General features: G+C 31.7%; 1 protein-coding gene across 3 annotated transcripts; it reads right to left on the bottom strand.

The window, feature by feature from the left end:
• Positions 1-3,031: 3,031 nt before the first annotated feature.
• Positions 3,032-16,793, bottom strand: LOC8287665 (RRP12-like protein). Of its 3 annotated transcripts, none has more exons than XM_015725589.3 (19): positions 16,148-16,793; positions 15,332-15,878; positions 13,917-14,168; positions 12,985-13,076; positions 12,209-12,419; positions 11,147-11,328; positions 10,777-11,004; positions 9,888-10,072; positions 8,953-9,046; positions 8,800-8,856; positions 8,590-8,727; positions 7,225-7,293; positions 6,544-6,657; positions 5,256-5,417; positions 5,042-5,170; positions 4,791-4,892; positions 3,983-4,059; positions 3,454-3,812; positions 3,032-3,359 (listed from the first exon to the last, which is right to left on the bottom strand). In XM_015725589.3, the coding sequence occupies exons 1-19, from the start codon at positions 16,658-16,660 to the stop codon at positions 3,343-3,345; spliced, it is 3,528 nt and encodes a 1,175-aa protein (XP_015581075.2). In that variant the 5' UTR covers positions 16,661-16,793; the 3' UTR covers positions 3,032-3,342. The 3 variants fall into 3 exon arrangements, with proteins under 3 accessions (XP_015581075.2, XP_015581076.2, XP_015581077.2); XM_015725590.3 differs by having other exon boundaries at positions 8,590-8,724; XM_015725591.3 differs by having other exon boundaries at positions 12,218-12,419.
• Between the last annotated feature and the right edge of the window lie 5,825 nt (positions 16,794-22,618).

Here is a 22,618-nt window from a genome sequence, read left to right as displayed (position 1 = left end):
CGACTCTACAGGCTAGGGCACGATATTTTTTATTAGTTTTCTTCATTTTTTGCTATTTTTGATAAAATTACGCGTTTGTTAAGTGTAAAAATGTCAAAAGAAGGTGTTTAGTGGAAGAAAATATATCATCGACAAGCAAAAAAGCTCGATGGGTGCTCAATTTAGTGAAAATGTAGATTTCCTCCCCTGCGGTGCGCTCTACGAATCTTGAAGAACAACTAGCCATTTCAAGATAAATTTTGCAGGATTTGACTAAGAAATGAGGAAGAAATCAAAGAAAATATTGAAAAGAGTTTAAGGAGAATAAAAGAGAATGGATAAAATAATGGATAAAGAGATACATATATATATAAGTGTGTCATTTTGACCTCTGACCTCCTAAAACTATATTTTAATCCCCATACGAACAAATTACCAGTTTAGTCCCTAGAAGACAAGCAGTCATATTACATCCTAAAGTGGAGATTGTTAATCCAAAATCAATTTCAACATCCCGAAGTATGAAATCAATCAGTCAAGCGGGCATAGCCCTTTAATCAAGCAAGCGTAGCCTTTCAATCAAATAGGCGTGCTCCTTCAATTAAATAGGTGTGGTCCTTCATTTAAATAGGCGTAGTCCTTCAATCAAGCAAGTCTGGTCCTCCATTCAAATAGGTGTAGTTCTTTAATCAAGCGGGCGTAACCCTTCAATCAAGTAGGCGTGGTCCTTCAATCAAACAAGCATAGTCCCTCAATCAAATGAGTATGGTCCTATATCAAAGTAAAAAAATTCTACACCAACTCGGGCTTACGAAGTGTGGCTTCTGCAGCTCGACATCATATTCTATTTCTAGTATCCTTGATGATAAGAAATCATCATCTTAGCAACCATACAACCCAATAACTATTTAGTTATGATACATATGGAATGCAAGAAAACACACTCCAATCAAGATGATTCCAAAATCTAAAGATCTCATCAAATGAAGTTAGGGAAAACTAACTCCAACAATAAAACTAGTAATAGAACCCCTGTTTCCACAGTTATATTTTGAAGAGGATGCAACATAAAAATTGATTTTAACCTAGTCTCGAGGACTTACAAGACTAAAGTTTCGATATCTAGCTGGTTGGGGATTTTCTAGCAAAGGAGTTAGTAGATTAGCCTCAAAAAATTCCTTCCGATCTTGATAAGCAAGATGAGTAACTTCCTGTACCAATCGATACTTCAAATTGAATAATGCATCATTCCTCCTTCGCCAAATCCACCAAAGAAGGAAAGAAAAAAACCTCTAAGGTCTCTGATGATGATGCCTAGCTCTAAATTTCCTACACTATAACATCCCAACAGTTTGCAGAAAAGTCATGTCCAAGCTGAGATGAGATAAGACCTAAAGATGATGATCTCCAAATTTTCTAAGCATAAGGACAAGAAAAGAAAAGAAAAGAAGCATAGAATCTTCAAAAACACCACAATGTGGACATTTTCCCTCTATCCTCGGTGATGCAACACAACTCTTGTAGGTAAAGCATTAGAAATAGCTTTCCAAAGAAAACTTTAATCTTGTTAAGAATCCACATCTTCCACAGATGCTTCCACCACCTTCCAAAATAATCATTGTTATGATACCAAGGAGAAGGTCTGCAAGAAGATTTCCACGCAAATATTCCCATCTCATTGTAAATTTGCCTTAGCAGTGAAAATGCTAGATTCGAGACTGGTTGTTAGGTGTTTAAAATGCTAATTTATAAATTTTCTGATTTAATAAACTGATTAAATTTTCATAAACTATTTTTTATCAAATTTGCTTTAAAAGGAATCAATTTATCTACTTTTCTCCAAAACCAATTTTTAAAATTCAAAAAGCTTCAAAATAAATTCTTTTCTGAAAAGCACTTTTACAAATTCGATGTGCAATGGGACTTTAGCTGGTGCGATGAGGTGATGGAAATTTCTTTTATTTTTTGTTTTATTTATCAGTACAGTGAAAGAAGTGGGTAAGGTGATGTTGATCGGTAGCTTACAGTGACGATAGTGGAATAAATTGGTGTTGGCTAGTGGGTAGCTTGCAGTGGCAGCAAGGATAAGCTATTGTTGATTATTGGCTGCTGATGGTGGTGGGAAGTAGGGATAATCATTCAGTCGGTTTGGTTCTGAATCGAACTGAATTAGGTCTACCGAATAAATCGAATTAATTTTAAGAATAAAAAGAATCGAAATCGATTTTTCAAATAAATCGAAATAACTAGATTATATATAAATATGAATCGAACCGGATCAATTAGGATGTAAATCATAATAACTGAACCAAATCTAAAATCACTTTAAAAATTGAAGTTTATATTAAAAATAAAAATAAAATTTAATAAATAATTTAAAAAATTGATTATTTCAATTAATTTGAATTTTTTAGCACAAAATTGAATCGACCCATATTATTTTGGTTTTGAAAAAAATTAAACTGAATAAACCAAACTTAGAAAAAATAACCAAACCGAACAAGAATCTGTACGGTTCGATTTTCAGTTTTTCCAAAATTTTACTCACCCCTAGCGGGAAACACAGTTTAGTTAACAGTAAAGTTCTTCATAAATAAAAGCTAAAATAAATATCAGGAATATAAATAATTAATATCTGTGAAAATAACATATGCAATTTTTTTTAGAAAAAGTTATGATTCCTTAAAATTAACATAGTAATTCACTTTCCCATTTGATATTTTAACTGCTCTTATCTATCCTTCTTTTTGCGAAGAGAGGAGGAGACTCGAAGAATTAATAATAGTGCAAAATCTATCCGCTTTGTATGGGACTATAGATAACATTCAAATTATATATATTCTTTTATCTGGGATTGTGATTCTACTTGATTTATTTTCATTTAATGCTTGAAAATTAGGCACAGTTTATAATGTTTAAATTAGCCCAACATTATTCAATTTTCATTTTATTTTTGAATAATCCATTAGAGAATCTGAAGCACATTCAAAGCACTTCCACTCTAATTGATGTGTCCGAATTTCAGTTCTATACTACCTGGACAACGGTGCCATGAACATAAATAACCAACTAGACATTCCTCAAAATTTAAGATGGTACAAAATTATAAGTTCCACTGAGTTCATACAACCTATGAATATCCCAATTGCTTCTTTGAGAAATTAAAGAATGCTTTCCTTCTCTGTACTGGGGATGACTCCCCCGGCTTATCTTTCCGGCGTCTGGTTCTGCAATTCGAAAGCCCTAGAATAATAGCAGAGCCCTAAAATAAAACTTTAAAATCTCACCTTTCAGCGGATGTACGTCTCTTGTCAAATAGCAGTCCTAGGTGAGGCTTCACGCCAATGCTGTGGAAGCAACTGCTCAGGCTTCTCGAACATCTGACATCGTTAGTTTTCTGTTTCCTTTCAACTTTTTCATCTGTGCATTTTGGAAGCAAAACCAACTCTATGATGCACGCAACTGATCACTAACCTTTGTGTTTCTTCCCAAATTTATTGTGTTTAGGGAATTTGGGAGTGGAAGCAGGTTTATGAAATACTGTTCCCCCTTTCTTGCCCATGATCGTCCGCTCCACCCCTTTTTTTCCACCACTGGCAGGCTGTTTGATAAATTTCCTCTTTTTTCCATTATCAGTTGATCGACCCTTTACAGGTTTTCCATATTTAGAATGCCACTCTCTTTTAGCCCCTTCAGGTCCACCACCATCACCACTTGATACACCCGGCTCTGCGAAAGTAGGAGGGTTCCTGTTTTCCTTATTATTTCTCTTTCTCTTCCTTCCCTTTTCCTCAGATACAAAACCCAATTCTTTGTGCTTCCGCTTGTCAATCCTAGTAAGAAACAAGTTTAATAGCACTTACTAGTTATTATCAGTTTTTCTGAAACAGGGGAGAGGGAAGGGACAGGTCAGCAAGTAAAAGAAAAAAATGGGACATAAACCTAGGACATGGAAGATATTAAATATGAAAAATGAAATAGAAAAATCAAAGAGATAGCATACCTTTTGGAGGATGAATATGCAAGCTTTGTTTCCATACCAGTTGAGCCTTCCTTTGATGTTGTGTTATGATGACGATTCTGCACAAGATTGGCATAGAAGTAGGAATAAGCCAATTTCATTATAAATGACAACAATGTTGGACCAAATATTTTACTACTCAGCATATCTGTTCCTTTCTACACCAAATAGTAGGAATCATCTATACAGGACCAATAATGCCATGCCTGTGGACCAAGTATGAATGACCATAAATTGTTTCTTTCACTGAATTAATGGATCCTACGCAGGAGAAATAAAAGTTTAATGTGTAGAATGGAGACATTACAAATATCACATAGCAAAAGGAAAGAGGGGCAATAATCAAGCACGTCAAACAATAGCTAGCTTATAGTTTTTTCATGGTTAAGACCATATAATTAGTTTATGATCATATAGCAAAAGAACAAGTACAGAAAGATTCTATTGCAACTTGCAAGTTACAACTCCTACGTGAAGCAGGTCTGAAAGATCTTTTCATGTAATTTGAATCTGAAAGTTGGAAGATCAGTGCATAGCTTAATAGATGGAGGCATCTAATGACTTAATTTGGTTATGCCTTTTGCTTATAGAAACAGGGCCTCACCATTGATGGGAACACAATGTATGTGTTTTTCTTACTAAGACACCTAAACGTTTCAGGTTACAAAATATTAGAGACTAGACTACACAAGGCAAGTTAAAATGCAATCAAATGAATACTTCTGAAGTTAAAATGAATTGAATATGGATTGGGAAAATTTTGAAAGAACAGAAGAGAGGAATAAAACACCTGCAAAACAGTTTTAACAAAACTCTTATACTTCTCTGGAGTAACTAACTCAACTGCAGCAGAACCACACTTCCGTCTCATAATCTCCAGTATAACTGTCACCTACATACAAACAAATATTCACATGTATGAGTACCTTACAAGAAATGAGTAAAAAACTAGGAAACAATGATACGCAGACACCAATAACAGGCATCAACACAGAGTCTTATTTCCTACACTTTTGCAAGTGAAATCATCAATCCATATACCTTAGATCTAAAATGAAATCTAGAGACAGTTGACCACAGGAGTATGTTGCTGGTGATGTCAGATAGAAGATTCTGCAGATCTTTAGCTTGCAAGGATGATACTAGTACTTTCACAAAACCCAAAACAGCCTGTTTCATGTGGTACAACTCAGTTGATTATAATTAGAAGAAAGTAACAGGGAGAGTGTAAATTATATGAGGAAGAAAATATTACTTTTATGACTTCCACAGCTTTGCTTTGCAGCAAGGATAAGAGTGAAGGAACAAGTTCAGGCATCTTGAGACAGATGTCTGCATCATTATACACCAGTAAAGACAGTGCTGACACTGCTCCGCTCTTTATGTGAGGGGATGGACCCGAAAGATAACCCATTATCTGCAAATTGTGTGTGATTAGAAAAAAGATATATTAGTAGATAGCGTAGTCTTTGTACTGCCACATGGAAATTGGTGTACTTAAAAGTTCAAATCAAAATTGATAGTACAGCAAGACCATGCATTCCTTAGATTGACAACAAGACACCATGCTATCCAGATTTTAATATAAATCAAGTATTCCATCAATCCAAAAATGTTTGTATATATTTTACCTGTTGGATGTCCCAATTATTTGGCTAGTTTAAAGAGCCAAAGAAACAAAACTGCATTTTTCTTTTGAAGTTACATTACAGATTAACATAAATAAGACACAGAGGCGGCAGACATTAGCATTTAATGAAAGGGTAATCCAGCAAAGCGAATGAAATAGCCCACTAGTTCATACAAATGTCCACTTACAAGATGAAGCTCTGACTCGGACAACAAAAAACATTTGAGACAGATCACATAATAGGTTTTTCTTTTTTTTTTTTTTTTAAATCAACTATTCAATTAGAACCGTTGGCTGAAAGAAATTATTAAGTACATAAGGATCATGATTGCTTAAAATCAGGAAAAAAAAAAAAAGACATGCAAAAAAGTACCAAAGAATAGCCTGGATGCAACTGGGATAGAACAGCAAATAGTTAGTGGGAACTCCCATGCAACACTTAATTGAGCAAAGCCAGTAACAAAGAAAGTCATCAGTTATTATTTGGCATAGACCAGTCACTTTAGCGCTGGAATATACAATGTTCACATATGACTAAGAGAATTGACAATGACTGAGATTAGGAAGTTGCAGGAGTTAGAAGGGTTATATAAAGAGTTTAGTTCTTTTCTTCTTAAAATGCAAGTAGTCATTTCCTGGACTCATTCTGGACATATGCCTCCTAGTTGTTTCTAGAGCACCAGTTGCTGTCCAAAAAGAAATCTGGACTGCCTCCATATATCTGCAGAATTATTACTTCCACCAGTTGTTGCGCCGTAGCTAATACCCATCCATCAAGGATTTACAATATTAAAACATTGAACAAAATAGCTGGTTGCTTTACTAGCAATGTGAATGAATATCAGAAAGTGGGTTATAGTGGACAACAAAATGATACACCAAATAACTTGGAAAAGAAAAATGAGGCACTAACCATGCTTATCAGTTTGTGATAAGTTTCACCAGAACTTGCAGATGATAAATTTCGGAAGGAGGAACTTATCATAAGGAGTGTGTCATAAGCCACTTTCCTAGCTTCATCATCCGCCTACATAATAACAAATAACTGCATATAAGTTTTATCAATAAATAATGTCTTTAGACTCAACAATTAATTTTAAATGTCAACCACATTGACTAAAACAACCAAGTCAGAAATTTCACCATCTACACCAATAGATTAAATATTTACAAAAGCAGCATAGGCTCTCTTAAAATCCCTATGTGCCACTACCAAGAGAACTTAACTTCTTTGTCTAAAAATGGCAGGTAATAGAACAAGATTGAGTGTTGAATAATTTAGGTGTAGCATCCAATAGAGTTCATTTTGAATGAAAAAGACCATATGAGTGGAGCTATAGATATTCCAACTGGAAAGCTATTTTACATTCTTTACTGATGTTAAAATCATTAGCGCCCTCACCTTACAAGTCTTAAAATTGAAAATCCAGGACAGATAGAGAGATTTGTAGCAATAATTTTTTGACCATACATACATTGCTTATTTTAACGCACACAAATTATCATGAAAGCCCAAAGAAGGGAAAGAAAAAAAAAGGGGGGGCAACTAAGAAAAGCAACTGCAATCATAGAATTCTTATTTGGGAGAACTTACACCCTTTAAAGTGAGTATGATCTCATTGAGCATAAGAAAAGCCTTTGTATCTTCCTCCTCCAAGCATGCCTGCACAGCGTACATTAAAGTTAATAGGAATTTAGTCTCCAATTACTCTTCAAAATACTATTTTTAGGCCTAGTAAATTCAAAGGTAAACTACCAAGGATTTAAAAAAAAAAAAAGAAGTGCCCTTAGCCTCTAGAAAACCTCATTTCAATTTTCACCATGTGTTGTTGTAACCACAATTTCCATTAAATTGCATAGGAAAACAGAAGCATCCAAGCATAATTTATATAAACAAGTCATTATAATAGCTATTAAGATGCCTTGTATTGAATAAAGGAAGTAACAATAATGCCCCTCTCAAGAAACTCCATTGCATGAGAGGGAAGACATTCAAGTGGCTGTTCTACGATTCTAACTTAAAAGTTAATAGTTAGTAATCCTTCACTAATATTCATATTATATGGCTCTCCATCTCCCCCAAGGTGGATTAGTACAGCTGAACACATGAACAGCACTGGCTTAGTATTATTTCTTGTTTGCAGTCCCTAAAAATATTAAATTAAATTGAAAAAAAATACAATTAATATTAAAAAAATAAAATAAAATTTTTATTTTTATTTTTCTTTCATTTTAAAAGTTTAAGTTAAAAGGGAAATAGATATCTGAATAGTGAATAGTATTTTGTAATTTAGATTTAGAGTAATAGTAATTTAGAACAAAATTATTTATATTTATTAGTTTTATCTTAAAATTTAAATTTTTTTCTAACTTTTCTCATTCACTAAAATTTCCTTTATTTATGACTATGGGCGAATGACGGGAATTGAACCCGCACGAAGTGGATTATCACACTTATTTCCGTTGCTATTTGAGTAACAATGACTTTGATGCTAACATTTAACATGAAAATATCTCCACTATCAGCAGAGTTTCTCAGAAATCCTTTTTAGTTTTTTCTAGTAAAAGGGCATTCTGTACGGATTATATTCAACAATAGAATTTCACTTTCCCGACAACAAATTATATTTAATCAAAGAAGAAAGAAAGAAAAACTAGAAGGGGAAAGTCAATGAGAGATCTAGGTTTAAGATAGCGTAACATGACATAGTACAAGTACTTTTAGCCCTTATCCGAACCTATATAGGATGGCTGAAGATTGTATCTTGAAATTGTTACATCACAGATAGCCCAGAAAAGGAAGAAAAGAAAACCTTTACAAAAGTTATAATCAATTATCAACTGATTTTTCCATATCTTTTTCATCATGAATATCCAAGGGGGAAATTAGAGGGAAATACAGCGAAAAAAGAAGAAGAGAAAAGAAGAAGAGTGAGAGCGAGAGTAGAATCATTTTCACCTCCAATATGTGAATCATAAGGATCTGGAAACAAGCAAATCGATTTTTTAAAGAAGCAACATCAGTAGGAGGCTTCAGACCAATTAACAACTCTATCAACTCTGCAAATCGAGCAGAACAGAACCAGGCATGTTCCTGCTGCAAAACATGACAAGAGTTACAAAACCTTGAAACTAGTAGCAATTTGTATAACGAGATGACGGTACAAACCTCCAAAACCCTGCTTAAAGTGTGGTATGCTTCACAATGACTGGTCACAGCAGTATTCTAAACATTCACAAACAAGTATTTAGATTGCATTAATCAGCCACCAAATGAAGTAAGGAGAAAATAAACATGCGATGGTGCCCAAGTTATATCTACCTTAAATACAGAAATAACAAAATTATATATTAGATTGATAAGATCCTCCTTGGCTCCTTCAATGAGAGAAGAAGCTAACTCCATGATCACACACCTGCACAATTTCAAAACTTAGGAAAATATTTCACTTGAGCGACTCCTGAGACATTTTTTCCATAGCTCATAAGCAAATTTGCTTTAAAAATTATGCTTCTTGGTCAAGAGAGAACCAAATAATAGTAGTCTTGACTCCCAAACAAATAAAAGTAAATTAACATGGTAATTGAAGGCCTAGAGGCATAGAAAATATGTTACTCTTTGACAAGTCACCACAATGAAGATGAAATAAAAGATAAGACTGCACCACATCAATGGATAACCAACAGTCTGCCCCCAAAATCAAGTAAAGTAAACTACAATATCAGGGCAAGACAAAGCCTAACTGGTAAAAACTATTCTAAACGAGTTTATGAGCTCAAAAGCTGCAAAAAAACATCAGAGAGGTAAATCCACCTTATGCCATCTTACTTCTATTTCCGCTGCAATATCTTGGGACTAAATTCAGTTGGATCGTTCTTAATACCATCAGAAAACCTACTTGGTCTGGTTGTTAAATGAAGAGTGGACTTTGTTCAAAATTAAGAATACAAATCTCATATGAATTAACAGTTCAGTGTTATTCACCTCCAAGGAAAAGCAGAAACAAATTATTAGTTTCTTTCAAGCAATTATGCTTCATGAGTTGCTTTACGCAATCTCAGTGCAAGAAGATCTCAGCTTTCTTAATAGGAGTTTGTTTGATCCTATGTGAGGCCAGTAGTTCTTTTTTCTTTCACTTAATTTTCGTTTGTAGATGAGAACCACATCCGCCTCAAATGATTTTCCCTTGGATATCCCAAGTATTTCTTTCTGGATGGGGTTGCTTCAGTATAACAGAATAAAACTTTCCAAATTACCTCTTTCCATCTTCTTCATTTGCCCTAAAGCTGCCTTGCTCTGGTTCAATCAATTCATCTCCATGGTTAACCAGCTGTTCAAATTCGCCTCTGTCATTCACAAGCTGAAACCTCTCCAGCAGTGACATGAAAATGTTCTTGGTGATAGAAGAGTCCGTAATAGAAGCTAAGCATCCAACAGCATCCTGAGAAAATAGATTAAAAAATGTCTTACTCCATTGACTGCTATTATGTATCACAACATACAACATACAACTTAACAATCAGGAAAAAGAGATTCCAGACAGTTCAACCAAATGATTTCTAGAGACAGTTCAACCAAATGATTTCTAGAGTGCTATCCCCTCAGGAGTAGAGGCCTCATGTAAACCAAGAAATGTGAAAAGAGAAGTTGCAAAATTTATAGCTGATACAAGAAAATGTTACACACTGTTCCTTACAAGGAGCAACATGTATCACTTGCTCAAGCAAAGCAATTAATAGAGTTCACCTAAAACCAAAGATAGCCATATCCACATCAGGTCATAGGTTGAACAACACAATCCAACAAGCTTCTGTCTCACTATGAATAACCAAAACTAAACCAACCCGAGATTATTCAAAATGCAACCCAACCTCATCCCTCACAACAATAAATGGTTCAAGATCAAACCATATCTACCTAGCAAAAATCAGGTCATCCTGAAGACTACACAAAATTTAGGTAAGACAATTAAAGGGATTTCCTGTCCAATTAACATCATACCCAATCAAAAATATAGGAGGTTTGTACAATTTTAAATCACCAATTACAAAAGAGAATAAAACACCGTGTACTAAACATGTTAATGGTTTTAACGAGTTCTAAAAATAATTTTAAAGATTAATATGCATATTATATATGAAAAACCTTTATATATAGGCGCTTCTCTGGTAGAGAATCAACAAATAAGTCCACTAGAGCCTGAAGCAACTCAGTTGAATATGACGACAAAGTCTTGATGTTTTTGGTTGCAGTTTTCTTCGAATAAGTGGGTATAGTTCTGAACTCCAAAAGAGCATCCTTCACTGCATTGATATGTGACTCGCCAGCAGTATTCTTAGAGACAACTGCACTTCTATTTTGATTCACAAGAGCCTATACAAAACAAATATATAAACAAGTAAATCCCAAAGACAAAATGAGCATATAATGTGATAGTCTTAAACAATTAGCCCAGCCCAGGAGAGAGAAAATAAACGGCCTTCTCCTTGACATCAGAAAGGGAAAGAGAGAACACCTGTAAGGCAACAGCAACATTTTGATGCATGAAAGAATCTTCATTCAGAAAGGCAGTTAGAATTTTAGCCAAAGACCCGAACTTTTTGTGGATATCGACAGGATAGTGACAAAAGGCAGGGAGCAGTCCCCAGAGACCATAAGCATAAGCCTGCAGATCTTCACCAATTACTGACTTTTTAACTGGATCAAAGAGGGAGATAAAATAAATGATAAATATTAACAAATTCCTAAGGTTGGTAAACTTTCGTGTAATTGCAAATTATTGTAGAATGAAAACCAGAAAACTAATCGACAATTTTTATCATTCAACAACTCATTGGACTAGTTAAAATCGAAAAGGAGTTATACAAGCTATAACGCCCAGCAGTGTTTGGTAAATCAATTATGAGCTATAGTTTTCAAATCATCAATTAGTCAGCATATTAATTCACAAAGATCTTGTATATCAAACCAAACAACAAAAGCATCCAACTCTTCAGTATTACAAGAAATCTACATCATAGTACAAAGTAGGCTTGGCAATTTTTGACATGACCTGATTAAACGACACAACAGGACACGTCATTAAACATGTTTAGGTTTGGGTTTAGGATAAACAAGTTCGGGTCATAACACGGGGAAAAAAACTAGGTTTAAACGGGTTGACCAGCCTATATGGATAAACAAATTTATTCTGTCTTCATATATATATATATATATATATATATATATAATTTTGTCACTTAAAAAGATTCAATTACAATTCAGATTATATGAAAACTTTGCTTCTAGGGAAAAGAATAAACAAAGCTTATATTAACCAGCTTGAATTTCTAAAGATTGCATCTTTACAAGATAAATATTGATGTGGCAAGTCAGTATTGCCTTCGGATGCAATAAAGCTTCTAGATTCAACATTACATAAATGCATATAGAGTTGCACAAGTATGTAGACACACGCTTGCGCTATGCTTCTATCTTAATTCTTAGCATATCTTTTTGTCCATCTGTAACTTAAATGTTGGCTTAGATAGAAAAGAAAAGATTCTAATTCAAATCAATTTCATATATCAGGACATGCCTTTCTTACTCGCTTGCATGAAGGATTTTGCAAGAGGCACAATATGCTCCATGTAATACCCTAGCGATGCTCCAACAACATGTTTCTTCAGTATGGGTATCAACCAGACGTTCGAACAAGTAAAATTATCAGCATGGAAAGAGATGGGTATGAGTGTAAGTATCCTCTCTGGCCCCATGGAAGCTACAGCACGTCCAATGCAATTCTGAAGCTGCACAGTTTAATAATAAAGGGCACCAGTCAAATAAGTAAATGCTATTTTAAGGAAATTATTTACTCCCACTATGCAAGACATATCTGATTTAAAATTTAACTACATTAAAATAAAAGAAAATGAAAGAAAAAGGACACCACATGAGATAGCTTCTCATATTTACTATGATTCCTCTAATGAGACACCACATGGGTGTGACATGATCATGTTAAATCTGTAAGACAACTGACATCACTTCAGAGAAAACAGTTAAAGTAACTTTTTAGATTGATTCAGCTTATGAACCAGAAATCTCAGTTTAGGATATCAAGCTATTGACAACTGCACTTACAAAATTCAGAGCTTCAGCTACCTTCACTCTAATCCTAAAACACTTATTACACCAGAAACATGTATGGGAAAAGGAGAAAGGAAACACTGCCACCATGATATGGTTGAGAGTAAAGTCAGACATCATGATGAATTTGGCAGACTAATCAGTTCTAAATTCAAATGTGTGAGGCCATTACAAGCAGCTATATGAAAAATACCATAAATAATGCAAACATTCACAAAAACTCACATAATTTATGTCAGATTTATCCTGGCTAATACTGTTCATCAAGTCAGCAAGCTTGAGAACAAGATTCTTCATGAAGATAAATGAGACCTCCCCTACATCAAAGAAAAGTACAAAATAAATAATAGCCATATTAATGCACAAAAGTTATTGCAAAAATCACACTTGAACATGAATTCATGATTCTGAAATATAGGAACTTCTCTTATGATGTTAAAATTTGAGAACTCAAAAATGTGTCAACTCTTTCGAGAAGTCTAATTTTAAGTATGACATAAACTATTGACAAAGAACAGAATACATATATATATATATATTTGTCCAAAGATACCTAACAAGGAAAAGGATCTTCATTTAATATTACATATAGATGGGAAGCAGGAAGCAGAGACGAGGGCTTTGAGAGGGCACATGAAGATCACATACTGAAAAATAGTAACATGAAACGGCGGCTATTTCGCATCTCCTTCTGGTTACAATCCAGCTCAAAATCATATTAAAGAGGGCACCTTATTTAGTTTATCTTGTATAAGACAATAAATAGGGAGTAGAATAGCAGTCAAAAAATCCTGAATAGAATGGTTTACAGCTTAAATATTCAAACCACCCTAACGACTCAACAGATTACAGTGAGTACATATTCTTTTGGACGTTTTAGTTTTAAAATGGCATTTCAGGGAACTTGAACCTGCTTAATGGTGGTATTACATGCCATATGAAACCAACAAGTCATTCAACCACCCTTTAATTGTACAAATCAGCTGGCTAGAACAATTCATACACAAGAATCTCAATGTTAAATTAGTCTACCTCCTAATAAGCTGCTACCACAACATTTAAAATTATCAGACAGTTGCAAGAAAGATTAATTATGACATAGATTATAACATAAATCAACTTAAAGATAATAGCTGCAGAGAAACAAATACACGTACGAAGGTTCAAGAATAAAGCAGATATGACTTCCAAAAGATGCTCGCTGGGAAGCCCATTGCATGAGCTTAAAGTTTTCTCAAAGACAGAACATGTCAACTTTATCACATCTGCTTCAACAGTTTCTTGGTTTACATCTTCAAAAGACAGGCTTTCATCAGTCATGAGCTTTTTTTTATCAATATAATGGTTGATCATCTCCTTCATGATATTGGAAGCCTGTGATGCAGCAGCAGTCTCACAAGTCAGAAGACCTAGATCAGCATGATTAAGACATGTCAGAAGCTCACAAGTCAAATGACCTAAATCAGCATGATTAAGACATATCAGAAGGCCTAAAATGTTTGACCAAAATGCCTATTATAAAAATTGAACCATTAGAAGATTATTATTCATAAACCCAATAAAATAACAACAAATTTGAGGTGGGAAACCAATGACTTGATGATAGTAAACTGAAAAATGGATAACCTTAATTTAAAGTATACTGAGCATAGCCTTCTATTCTAGCTTATTCGAATTATCACATTGAAATCACCATCAAACACTTTCTATCTGAACTTGACAGCTGCTAAATCCTTAAATACTTATTTCATGGTATCTTAAGAAATTATTGCACTTAAAAGCAACACTGAAATTTATACAATCATATGTGCCAATTACACGATGAAATTAATAGGGTGCAGTATTTAAAGGATCTAGTGGATTGGTAAGGATCAAAAATTTTATGAGAATAGATGGGAACTATGGCAACTAATATGTGGAGTTTAAAGGATCTAGTCGATTGGTAAGGATCAAAAACATTATGAGAATAGATGGGAACTGTGACAACTAATACACTGATGGCTGACCAATTAACTAGTATGCCATGATACCCCTGTAGGCTGTCAAAGTATCATAGAATAGGAATTGATATAATTAAGTTAAGGTATGTCCTTGATTTCTGACAGATGGTAAACAGAGAAGTGACATGTATTGGAACTTCAATAGCTTTAAAGTTTAACAGAACAAATGGAAAATTTCGAACCATTTGGAAATAACAACAATAATACCAATGATGATGATGATGATGATGATGATGATGATTTAGCAACAACAATAATAATAATAATCATAAGGAAACAAATTAAGCAGCTTTAAGGAACAAACTATAATGTAAAACCTATAGACTCACTAGGCAACATGATTTACATGTCTCGTGCAATGCAAGTCAAATATAATACAAATTAGAATATCCAATATTTTAAAAAGGATAAAAGAAAGGTAAAGAATAACCAATATCTAGAAGATAGGTGATACAGAGCAAAGAAGCAGAAATAATCAAGAGAATTAACAAACAAATAAATAATATTAAAACCCACCATAAGAAAAGAGAATGAGAGTCATCAAGTATGTCATCTAGATACAATAAGCATACCTGCTACAGTACCAAAAACTTTAGGAACATTCCTCATCCACGAAGACCTTGATCCTCCAGCATGAAGTTTGTCTAAAGCAACTTTTAATAAAGTTGCTGCAGAAATGACAGTATCCACTGGATTCTCCCCGACAGATACATATAAACAGAGAGAACTTATAATGTTTTCTAAATGTGGGCTGAATACTTCCTCTCTTGAATTTTCAAAATATGCTTCAATACTTCTAAAAATATGCCTTGTCAAAGGTGAGAACTTAGGACGAATGAGCTTAAGTAATTCCGACAAAACTTTCGAACTGAACTTAACAGAGAGATATGGAACAACAAGCTTAAGCAAATTTAGCAAATGCAGAACCTCTAAATTTCTAGGCTCTGATAGTGTTTTATCTTTAGAATCATCCACAACCTTTAACTCACTTAGTGTAAGTGCAATGGCCCTGTAACTCTTGAGTGCTAAAAACACCAACTTCCCCGATTCCTCAATAACAGTAGAATACCGAAGAGACTTAAAAACCTTCTCAAGGCAATCTTGAGCACCCCTCCTAACCTGGGAAAAAAAATTAGTAGTTTAAATATCCAGTTTGGCTAACAGATTACTCAAAATTCAAATTGTAGTGTTTAGAAAGTCAAAAATTACAATAGTTTAAATCAGTTGGCATTTATTCCGTTCTCATTTTGAAAAAATTGAAATCATCACACAACATATGATCCAGCAAGATTCAATTGAATTAAATCCTTAAACATAACTTAATTCAAACAAAGCCTTAACCAATCAAATTTCTTAGATAATGATTTAAGACAAAAAAAAAAATGCACCTTGGGCCGCTTATCAACACACGATTTAAGCACAGTTTCAAACCCCAGTTTCAAAGAGCTCCAATCTTCCAAATCACAAAACCCAACAATCAGAATCCCTAAACACTTAACCACACCGCTCACACTTGCCGCTCCTAACTCAAACTCCTCACTCTCCATAACTTCCACCAACACTTGCACTGCCTTGCTAGCCTGATCACTATTTATCTCCTTCTCTGGAATCAATGGGACTAGTATCGAAACAAAGGACAAAAGCGCCGCGATTGCAGCGGAATCTAGGGTTTTTAAATCAGAGAGGTTATCGACTGCGGCGGCAAAGTAAGCCACCGGAGTGAGGGGATAGGAATCGTCAGTAGAGAGAATGGAGCGGATGGCGGCGGCGGTGGCAAGGAGGTGGCGATGGTGGACGGCCTTGGAGGCGGAGTAGCGGGAGAATAGTTGGTTGCAGATATCTGAGTCATCTTTGAATGGAGGTTCAATCTCAGTTTCAGGTTCTTTTGTGTCTGGCTTCATGGTTTCAGGCGTGTCTGGTCTGAGCTGCTTCTCAGGGTTTAAGGAAAGGTTCGTAGCAATAATACATGGGGTTTAACACTGCGACCAGATATTACCTTGGTGGGTAAGTTTCATCTATAGTACCTGATGTTGAGCGTGTATTAATCAATATTAAATACAATAAAGATCTTGTTTTGTCAGGTTAAACCCCTAAAATTTTTATTAAAATGCAATTAAGTTCTAGACTTTAAATTAGTTCAATTACATCTTTAAGGTTTGAAAAATATAACAATTATATCCTTTGAATTAACTCTTTTCTTAATAAATGATGATAGTGTTAATTTTTATTTGTTAAAGTGAATGAGAAATTATCATTTAATGGTTTTTACTTACTAAAAGGCATAACTAATACCTGCCCATATGTAAAAAACATGAGTTGAAATGAGTTAAAGTGATTATTTTAGGGCTTAAAACTATATTAGGCCCCATGCATAGGCGAAATTTTTGGGTGCGCACAAGTGTTTTTAGCGACTACGGCATTGCAAAACTTTTTAACTTAATTAGGAACACGCTAATTTATCATAGAAACTAGCGAGGAGAAAGAGAGTCGTCACCTGAGTAATTCTTCAGAACACTTTTATTAATTGAGTGGCGTACTAAATTCCATAGGGAAGCTTTGCCACATCGAAAGATGGATTTAGAAGCCAACTTTTTTATTTATATATTCTTACTTTTGATTTTATTAGTTAATAGTTCATTCTGTATAAATACAACATAGTAATTTCTATACATTTTACAACATATAAGGTCCACTTAAGTTTAGCCATTTTTAACCCAATCTCTCATTTATGTGATTAGCCTAAATAACTATTCAATTATGTACAAAAGGCCCACCTAGTCTAGCCGAAGTACAATTATGCTTCAGTTATCAAGTATTTATCCTTAATGAGCTGTATTTTACATTCCTAAGTCTGATTCAATTTTCCTATTCTAAGTGAGTTAGTTTATTAAGTAAATATGGCAAAACTCAAGTCTAAATAGATTTTATAATTTAAGCCCAGTTTACCATCTTTTAAGACATAATAGGCTACAAGTTATGTGCTAAAGTCCAATTATAAGATCTAGGTCTAGATATCCATTTTTTTAACTGTCAACATGCAACAACCGTTTGTCCATCCATTTATAAAAATATAAAGTATAATTAAAGCAAAATAAGAAAAGATGATAAAAATTAAATTATTATAACTCTCCTACAACTATTAACTAGAAAAAAATTGAAAATTGGCTAAAATTGGCAAATAGTGGCAAAATTCCTTGAAATAGTAAAAGTGACGACTTTTATATGAACAGTCAATCAGCTGTGTCATAGAGCCGATTAGCTCTAGAATTTTTCTAGGTCAGATTTTGTAAATTTTGGTGCTCCAACTCCTAAATATGTGAGTTACATGTATGGAAACACGTAAAAAATCAAATAATACACAAATAAACCTATTTTTAAGATAAGAAAATTTAAATTGATGAAAAAGAAAACTTATAGTAACTAAACATGCATAAACATAACAATTCCTAAACTATAACATAACTTAGATCAAACGTATGAATTATTTATCAATAAAAAATGAGTTTAAGATGTTGATCAATTCATATGATTCATCGAATCCAAAATCGAAGAAAAAAACAAGCTATCCATTTCAATACTCAAAAATCATAACCATCGTGGAAAATACTCAAAATCATAATAATCTTAAATCTAAGCACATAAATCATGTTAGTAGTCATACAATAATCTTAACATGTTACTAATCATAAAGAATTAGAAAGAAGAAGAAAGATGATGATATGAATGTTATAAAATCCTCAAGCTGTCACCGTATTATGTAGATCCTTGAGTCTCAATAGTAGACGAGAAAGTTAAATCAAAGATTGAGTAGGAATCCAAAGTATTTTGACTATGTGTTTAGTTTTGGAGAGTTTATGTATATTGCCTTAAAAATTTACTATCGTTCTTTACTGATAATTGCCAACCTCTTAGAGTATGGTCTCTTTTTTTATTTATAGAGAATGTTTGAGGAAAGCCTAGAGGTCTGGATGCACGTCTCTTTAATTGTTTGATAATTACCAATAATTAATATTAATTATTTGGACTTATCAAAATATGTTGAACGAAAAACATTAAATAAATTATAAAAATATTTAAAAATCATATAATTATCAATAAAACCTTATAGATTACACATTTTTATTATCTTTAGTGTTTTAAAATGAGAAATACTCCATATTGACAGTAAAGTCCAAGAATATAGCCAATCAGCTCCAGGTTTGGAATTTTTAAAATTTTTTACAATTTGACCCTTGAAGTTTCAAATTTTTTATTTTATACCGTAAACTTAATTTTTTCTGTCAATTTAGTCTAAATTGATTTCAAAAAATAATATTTTATTTAATTATTCACAACCCTAAACTGTGATTTGGCCGTCTTTAATTCCTCAAAATTCAGAAGAAAGGGTGCTTACACCATTGCTATTACACGATAAAATAGATGAAGTTAGCTTTAAGGACATAATTTTTCTGTTTTTTAAATTTTAGAAATATAATTTAATTATTTTGAAGTTTAGAGGATTAATTTCACTTAAGCTAAGAGTTAAAAAAACTATATTTATACTTTTTGCTTAATTGCGAAGAATGCGTGCTATAATGAGCTTAAAAAATAAATTTGATAGGTTAGTATGGAGAGTGATTTTAACATTACTTAATTTTGTCTTTACCTGCACATTCTTTCCCTATTCCCTAATCTAGTGACGAAAATGTTTTGGATGGGTTGTTCAGAAGATGTTTTGGCATTCATCAATATTAAAACACAATCATTTTATATAGGCCAAGTTAATGAAAACACATATAGGATTCCAATGGCAAAAATAATTAAAAAAAAAAAATCATTTTGTAAGATAAAGGTTGGGCTAAAAGAACCCTTGAATTTTCGATTTCGGCACAAATAAATTCTAAAGTTTTCTAAAATAACATAAATAAATACAAATCACATGTCGGTCTATTTTACCATCAATTACTATGTGTCTCACTTAAAAATAATATAAAAATTGCCAATTAGAATAAAGAATAAAAAGAATTCTTTTATCATATTCCTCGTTAGAAAAGAACACTGAATCTCTAATCTCAAGACTAGCAAGTTACTTGATATGTTAGTAATATATGTTGATCTAAATTCTTTTCAAATCTTTATAAGCTAATCTTCCTTTTTTATTTTGGAGTGTTAATTGCAAAAGCTATATATATGGGACTTAAAATTGTAATATTAAGGATGGAGAGCAAATGTGGACGAACTCGTGGACGGTGGCAGTAACCGCGAATTGATGGAAAATGAAAGAGAAAAATTGAGGGCTCATTTTTACCATTCATGACTTTTTCAGGCCATTAACATGTGTGATTTGGGTAGAATTGAACTTACCATCATGGGGCTCCAATGGAGTTTAAAGACAAAATTGCTCTTTTAATTATCAACAGATTATGGATCATAATGTCTTTTCTTTTAATCACATTTTTTCGATTATTTGTTTAGATACAAAAAACAGAAGAAAAGAATACTCTTTTTATTGTGATTAGAAAATTTAACAATTATGAGATTTTGATTAGTGTTTAGTAGCGTAATAAATGGTTTGTTGAGAAAGCAAATGGAGCCTTTATAATTCTTTTTAATCTCTATAGATAAGACACTGTCATGTTCTTTTCTCTCTTTTCATTTATTTGAGTTTTAGTTGAATTACAAAGGCCAAACAATTGAAGCAATGAGTTAGTATTAAATTATATCCTATTGATTATTTGGGTAAGATTCTATCCATTGGTTTAATAGAATTTTTTTCTCCATTCAAAATGGTGTTTTATTAGTGATGATAAAGACTTGGAAGTTAGGGTAATAAAAAGTTGGTATTCCCCAGCCTTGCACAATAAATACATTTAGAATAGATATTGTCAAGTTTGATAAAAGATAGGACTTTGATATTCCTTATTCATATAATTCTATGTGCCCTTAAGATATACAAATAACATTAGTATTTTGAATTCATAATATTGACTTAGTCAATTATATATCTTATTCTTATTTTTGTCCAGATATTATTCTTATTTTTATCCATATATTATTTGTTTATTGAAAGTATAATATTCTAAATATTTATTGTAGAATAAAATTATTGGTCTGTTGAGACTTTATAGTTCAAAGTTTACTCCCTAGCTTTTGTAATTGCTTCATAATAATCTCATAATAATTAAGAGTATAATTTTTTCAAAAAAAAAAAATAATAAGAATATGATTATTAATAAAATTATGAGATTAATATCAAATATCATAATAAAGAAAATTCATACATGTTCCTGATAAAAATATCACCATGTATTATAGTCGTTACTATCGTTGTTGTTATTATTATTATTATTATTATAAAAGTTAAAATCAAATTAAATTCTTTTATATGATGAGGTAAAACATATTTTTTTCTTAACCTAATTATATTGTATATTATATACCCCGAAGCTAATCTTGTAAGTATTCTTAACTAAGATGAAAATTATAGTCTATATTCAATTAGAAAATCTTTTTTCTCATTAATATATTAATTAATAAATCACCAAAACAACTTACAAAAATATGTACTAATAATTGAACAAGAATTTCTTACTAATTTGCTTATCCCCTCATTTTCCACTTGTATTTAATACATACTATAGACAAAATACAATTCCCAAAAAGTATTAGGCTAAAAATTCAGTATGCGTTTTATCAAAAATTTAATATATGTCTAACATATAAATAGCTAAAATTTATTTATATTAAAACTCGATCGTTATTCTTGCATTATATTTAAAAAAAAGACAAAATATGTTTACATTTATCAATTATTCAAACATATTGGCACCTTAAAAATTTTAAAAATTAGTCAATTTTAGTTATAAAATACAAAATACAACAAATCGATTAAATCATTATTCCTGTATTAAGAAGTACACATTTTTAATATTGATTTATATATATTAATTAATACACTAATTAAAAATTAACTCTCTTATTCAATACTTAATATAGATAATAAATAATTTTAGCAATTAATACATTTTTAAAGAACTGACCTCATTCTATGTTGTTATTATTGTAATTATAAATAATAATGTAATTTAAGTTTATAGACAAAATTAATAGATTTTTTAGTATTTTATAATTATCTATAATAGTTAAATATAATAATAAATTAGATACTTTAAATTTTTTTTTCTAAAATTAATATTTTAAAATTTTATTAATAGAATAATATAAATATTATTTTAAAAATATTTATTAATTTATTTTTAGTATTATGCTTAATACTATAATATAAGTATAGTCGATAAAATTATTTCTTATGATTAAAAATTATTTTATAATTTAAAGACTAATTTATTAGTTAATATAATATTAAAATATTATTTTTTAGAATTAGAATCGTTATATAATTAGAATTCATTTTGTTAGTTGATATATTATTAAAATTAAAATACTATTTTTAGAATTATAATAATTATTTAATTAGGAATATAGCTTAATAATCAATAAATTAATATAAAAATATAAATTTATATAAATTTATATTTCATGTCCCAAAACTAAATACACATATTTTCTAAAAATATAAGTACACATATTAAAAATAAAAATTATATATATATAAAAAGATTTTATGTCTTTAAAATTTATAAGAGAACGTTAATACCATATATTATAATTTAAAAATAAAAGTTTATAGAATTATAATCTTTTCCATTTGAGAAAATTATGGAAAACATTACAAGATGAGGGTACAAAATATTTAAATCTTTTCTAGCCATAAGTTTTTAAATAACTATTTGTTGAATTAAAAATTAAAATTTAACTAAAGATTAAACATTTAACTAACACACTTGTGAATACATATAAAAAATTTAAATTTTTAAATA

Source organism: Ricinus communis, chromosome 10, assembly GCF_019578655.1.
Source record: "Ricinus communis isolate WT05 ecotype wild-type chromosome 10, ASM1957865v1, whole genome shotgun sequence".
In the NCBI taxonomy this organism is placed as follows: domain Eukaryota; kingdom Viridiplantae; phylum Streptophyta; class Magnoliopsida; order Malpighiales; family Euphorbiaceae; genus Ricinus; species Ricinus communis.
The sequence above is the reverse complement of the archived record's forward strand: the minus strand, read 5'-3'. Positions and strand labels throughout refer to the sequence as shown.

Excerpts from the sequence above, each read along its gene's own strand:
- LOC8287665 (XM_015725589.3), bottom strand. The coding sequence starts at position 16,660 with ATGAAGCCAGACACAAAAGAACCTGAAACTGAGATTGAACCTCCATTC. Across the intron at positions 13,077-13,916 it reads TGCTTTATTCTTGAACCTTC|GGGAGGTCTCATTTATCTTC; the intron begins GTACGTGTATTT and ends TCTTTGATGTAG. Across the intron at positions 11,329-12,208 it reads CATGCAAGCGAGTAAGAAAG|TTAAAAAGTCAGTAATTGGT; the intron begins GCATGTCCTGAT and ends TCTTTGATCCAG.